Source organism: Pundamilia nyererei, unplaced genomic scaffold, assembly GCF_000239375.1.
Source record: "Pundamilia nyererei isolate P.nyererei 1_Seehausen unplaced genomic scaffold, PunNye1.0 scaffold00173, whole genome shotgun sequence".
Taxonomy (NCBI): domain Eukaryota; kingdom Metazoa; phylum Chordata; class Actinopteri; order Cichliformes; family Cichlidae; genus Pundamilia; species Pundamilia nyererei.
Window position 1 is genome coordinate 904,041 of NW_005187574.1, and position 5,525 is coordinate 909,565.

Sequence of the window (5,525 nt, forward strand, 5' to 3'; positions counted from 1 at the left end):
TCAAAAATGTTTTGATTTTTCTGATGCCGTCGACTCATCAAGTGATGCTATTGACTGGCCAATCAGTGACATGTAGTCTGTTGGAAAGCATTTTTGGATTGACTCACCTCACTTGGAACCCCGACCTAACAGACACTAAAACAATACCCAGTATCAGGCAACACCACCTAATGGAAAACCCTAAAAACTGAGTCAAGCTAAGCCAAGTAGGTGCTGGTGGAAAAGGGCTAAAAGTAGTCTTAATCATACAGTACAGGCATGAACTGATGTTGGCTGCTGATATTGTGTGTGTGTGTCAGGAGTGAGACTGAAGAAGACGGAGACACTGTAACTGGAACGAAGGTCAGGGTGAAGTACGGAAGAGGAAAGACTCAGAAGATTTATGAGGCCCACATCAAGAAGACTGACATTGACAATGGTGAACAGTTCTACCTGGTTCACTACTACGGCTGGAATGTCAGGTCAGTCTGTCAGACACACGCTGCCTGTGTACAGTGAATACTACATATGTACTGCATATGAATACTACCAGTGCAAGACAGTGGTTTTTGACTGTGTTTCACCTTTAAAAGCTCTTTACTTTGCCACGTATGGTTTTGTTTTTTAAGCACACCCTCACAAACAAAAATCAGAGTAGGAAAAGCTTTTTGTTCACAGTGAAAACCACGAACATGTTTAATGAATCATTTTCATAACTTGAAATGCAAATTTCAAAAAGTTGTGTAAAAATGCTGCAAAAAACAAAATCGTATAAAAGTATTTACCTAAGATTCCAGGAAATGCTTCAGATGCTTTTTGTACAACTTTAACGAATATTTACCTGGAACAGGTGGTGTATCGCTCCTCCTGTTGTCTCCGTGGAGACAGTGTTGACATTGCAGTTGAGCCTTTTCTGCCTCTTTGGCCAGTACCTGTGACATTCAGCAGTCACCTCATTGTTTTAACACGTGATAGAAAGAAGAGTAGGAAAGCACACTGACCACAGTGTCCATGTCACTCGTCTCTCCCATCACACCGATGCTGCTCTCACAGCTGCAGTCGCTCCCTTCTCCTCCTTTTCCCAAGCAACCAAATGCCACGTGCTGACAGAGTTTTTTTGGGTGGTTTACATGGAGTTGCTGAATGATCTTGTGGTGGCCATGAAATTGCTTCTTATTTTTTTGTTGTTTAGACTTTTAAAATATTTGATGTTTGCAGAGATGCTCCACCGTTAAACTCTGAAAAAAATAAAAACTGAAGTTGGTGTCACAGGTGCTTAGGGATGTTAGGTGATGGTGTGACCTGGTGGTGTTTGTGTATCTGATGCACAGGTATGATGAGTGGGTGAAGGCTGACCGAATTATATGGCCTACAGAAAAAGCAACAAAGAGGAAGCAGAAGAAGAAGGTGAAGGTGAGATGCCACGTCACAAATTGAAGGATGGATAATTATGGAGTTTCAATGTGATCAAAAGCTTTCTTCATTAATACAGGTGAAAAGTAACCATTGGTTCGTGTGATGAATAAAAGTTGAGTAACTGGGAATGTTTCTGTGTGACTGCTTAGTGTTAAAGCTGAGAGGTTGTTTGGTGGACAGGTGTCCTGTGATGTCGAATTACCTTGGCTGTCTGACCAAAACCTGCTGAGCTTCACTCTGAGATGAACGGACATCCTAAGGTCAAAGATCCTTTTTATTGTCATCTCACTGTTTTCTTTCCACTCAACAGACCAAAGACGAGCTCGATAAGGACGAAGAGAAGCCAGCACTGATGGCGGCTGTCAGGCCAACTGTAGGGAAACGTGGTCGTCCTCAGATCAGGACCACACCCAACAGCTCCACTGGGCGTAGCAAAACTTCAAGTAGCGAAGGGCTATCCAATTGCAGAAGCAGCAGGACTGACACTTCCAGTATGGCCAACGGAGACGGTAAGCTGTACAGAGCATGCCGATACCAAAGAAATCCACTCAGTAGTGCACTTTATTGCCAAAAATGTTCCCTCATCTGGTTTCACCAGCATATGAACTTGAGTGACATCCAATTCTTGGCCCATAGGGTCTAATGTGATGTTGGCCCATGCTCTGCTATAACAGCTTCAAGTCTTCTGGGAATGCTTTCTACAGTATTTAGGAATGTGTTTATGGGAGTTTTTGACCGTCCTCCCACAAGGACATTACCAGGCAAAAGTCTTAGAAAAAGAAAAGTCTCATTGCATGGTGCTGCATGAATGCTGTGGTAGCTGTTTTGGTTCATGGCGCCTCCCACTCTACAAGTCGCCGACCCTGGATCCAGCAAACAGCCCCAGACCATCACACTTCCTCCTCCATGTTTGACAGGTGATGACACACACTGTGGATCCATCCTTTCACCTACTCGACGACAAAGATCCTGTGTGATGAACTGAAGATTTCACATTTGATCCATCGGTCCATAATACCTTCTTCCAGTCCTCAGCAGTCCAGTGTTGGTGTTTCATGGCACAGACGAGCCTCTTTGTCTTGCCTGGCTTTCTCGCTGCAACTCATCCTGTCAAACCTGCAGCTTGAAGTCTTCTCTTCACAGCTGAAACAGACCTTCTTACTACGAGCACTGTTAAGCTGCTTGAAGCTGTTGTCCTGTGAGCCGCCATCACATGACCTGATTCAGTCGTGTCTCTGGGTCTGTCAGACTCTTCCTGTCACAGTTTGTTTCATAGTGCAGAAGGAAACTGGACTCACTGACACCTTGACTTTCTTTGCAGTCTCTCTGTAGGACAGACCGACATTTATAAGAGTTATGATGGTCCGTCTCTCTTCCATTGTTAATTGCCTTTTTCTCACCATGTTTGTACCAACACACTGCTTTCTGCAGTACAGTACTGCAGCTGGTGCTGACGAGGGTACCACAGTGTGTCCAACACTGCTTTATGCAGACAGAGGGGGCTGTAAGTAATCCAGAAAAGTTGGAACACCTGTAGGAATTAGTAGCACCAGCTTTCAAGGCTGATCAGCCTCCTTTGCTGCAGAACAGCTTTAAACTGTTAAATCACGTTGTGTTCTTTTTGTATAATTATGAAAATTACACTATTTTTCAGTTTTGGGTTACCTAAACTTCTTTTTTTCTTAAACTGTGGCAGTTCACCACTTACCTTTGTAGCATTTGAAGATATTCTGACTTCAACGACATGTTCTAAAACTTTTGACCAGTCGTGTACATTTGAGGTAGAGCAATGATGTTGGACAAGAAGGCTCGCCACGCTGTCTCCGCTTTAATTCATCCCAGTGGTCTTCTGGCAGGTTGAGGTCAGGACTCTGCAGCCAGTGACGCTCTTCCACACCAAACCTGCTCGTGCATGTCCTCATGAGCATGCTTTGTCCATCCCAAAACTGCTCTTACAAAGCTGGGAGCATGAACCGATCTAAAATGACTTGGTATGCCGAAGTATCAAGAATTCCTTTGACTGGAACTGAAGGCCCAGTTCATCATGCAGTGGCATCAGATACACCACTGCACCTGGTGATATGGAGAAACCTATTCATGGAGTGTCTCTGAGTAATCTGAAGGCTTCATCAGGTTTGTAGGGTTATAGTGATCTAAGGAGCTTTGAAAGGAAATGACTGAGAACCTTTACAGACAGGCCTATAGTGGTACAGTGGATGAGTGAATACATTGGGCAATAGTGTATGTTCACGTCACAAGATGCCTGTCAGGAAAAGCTGTATTTGTCCAGTTTGAATTGACCATCACAGTGAGGTGTGTCTCTGTGAGTAATGTGTCGTTCTCTCAGCAGACACTCCCCGGAGAAGAACCAGAAGGACTTCCGGCATGTACGACTCGGACAGAGCATCCAACGGTGAGAACAGCTCTGTTTGTAGTAATTGAGCCATTCAGTAATTACTAACTAACCAACCAATGTCCATCCTGCAGAGGATTCTGGGAACTCCTCAGATGAAAGTGAATCAGAAGACCCTTCTGACAAAAAAATATCGCCATGGCAAGGCAGAGCTGAAGTCTCACCTTCCAAGGCAGAGGAAGCAGAAGAGGAGCAGCAAGCAAGTGGGTTAGCTAATGTCATGGCATCTCCTCACAGCAATACAGCAACTTGTGCAGCAGCAGTTCAGCTGCCGGATGCTGCCTTAGCCTTGTGTCCCAGTATGCCTGAGGAGAACACTCATGAAGAATTACACCAATCAGAGAGGAAGGAGGCAGAGCAGGGGGAGAATCCTGCAAAGGAAGCTGCAGTGCTGCCAGCTGATCTGGACAAAGACAACCAAATGTCACCAGTCACAAAGACGGCGTCTGTCCAAGACGAAAACAAAACGTCTCTAAGGCAAGAATTACTTCCAGAGATGTGTCTGAGTAGGACCCCACCTCCTCTTCCTCCTGAAAGGGAGCAGCAGGTGCCCTCCTCTCTGCCTTCCTCCACCGATGAGGACAACTGTACTACTCCTGCATCCTCGCCAAGAGTGAAAGGTCGTAGGAGCAACATCAGGGAGGCAGGCTCTGAAACACCCCCTAGAGTCCCCCTCTCCAACCCCAGCCCTGCATCCACTGCCAGCCGCTCTCAGGCGCCAGCGTTATCACCTTCTCCTCATAGCGTCTTTAAGAGGCAAGACGAGCCCATGGTAGTGCTCCACTGTCTCCCCACCCCACACCTCCTGCCTGAGGCGTCTCCTGCTGACTCGGACACTGACTCTGCCACTGAAGAGGAGGAAGCAGAGGAGATGGAGGAGGAGGCAGAGGAGGAGACAGAGGAAAGAAGCAGCGTGGCACTCAAGCGTAAGGCAGGAGACCAAAAGACGGCAGAAAAGAAACCCCGTCCTGACAGAAGGCAGGAGGAGACCACCAAAATGGTTGCAGGAGCTTCCCCCTTACCACTCCACTCAGAGAAGAGCAGTGAGGCAGTGGTGATGGCAGAGGAACAGCCCCACCCAGCAGAAGAGCCACAGAAAGAGGTGTCAAAGGAGCATCTTACAGGTGCAGCCACAAAGGTACCAGTCATGCCTTCTGGGACAGCTTCGCTTGTTCTGGAAACCCAGGAGCCGGCATATACAGAGGAGCTGGAACCACAGATGGATCCAGAATCACTGGTCTGCCATGAGGTGGACCTGGATGATACAGATGAGAAGGAGAAGCCCATCCCCTCCTTGGAGCATCACTTCCCTATAGTCAATGAGTTGCAACAAGCCCCTCCTCCACTCCCCCACCTCATCCATTCCTCCCTCCCCTCCCCTCATACGCCTCATTTCCCTCAGCCTCAGGCCAGGCCCTTTCTGCCAGAAGTCACTCCCATCGAGGCGCACCAACTACGCAAGTGTGACACTGAGGAGGGGGGTGTGGTGAAGGGCGAGCAGGAGAGAGACTCGAGCCCTGGTTTCGACGGCAGTGCTTCCTCGTCCTCCACCTCTCTCTCGTTGCAGGAAAATAAAGACAGAGGTAAGAGCACAATGGTACAACAGACAGAAATGTGACCTTATCAGTTGCAGGGCTCGCAAAATTTCAAAGTCCCTGGTAGCCCTTCGGGCAGGGACTCTTCAGTTTTTGGTAGCCCAAAATAAATTTAAGTAGCC

General features: G+C 47.2%; 1 protein-coding gene across 2 annotated transcripts in view; it reads left to right on the top strand.

Moving 5' to 3' along the window:
- arid4a (AT-rich interactive domain 4A) overlaps positions 1-5,525 on the top strand; it is a 35,159-nt gene that overhangs the window by 23,576 nt on the left and 6,058 nt on the right. Inside the window, exons 17-21 of one of the 2 annotated variants that reach the window (XM_005746136.1) lie at positions 300-461; positions 1,311-1,392; positions 1,706-1,904; positions 3,743-3,808; positions 3,883-5,391. In XM_005746136.1, coding sequence (XP_005746193.1) covers positions 300-461; positions 1,311-1,392; positions 1,706-1,904; positions 3,743-3,808; positions 3,883-5,391 — 2,018 coding nt within the window. The remainder of the gene's footprint in view (positions 1-299; positions 462-1,310; positions 1,393-1,705; positions 1,905-3,742; positions 3,809-3,882; positions 5,392-5,525) is intronic. The other variant, XM_005746137.1, reaches the window with a different exon arrangement.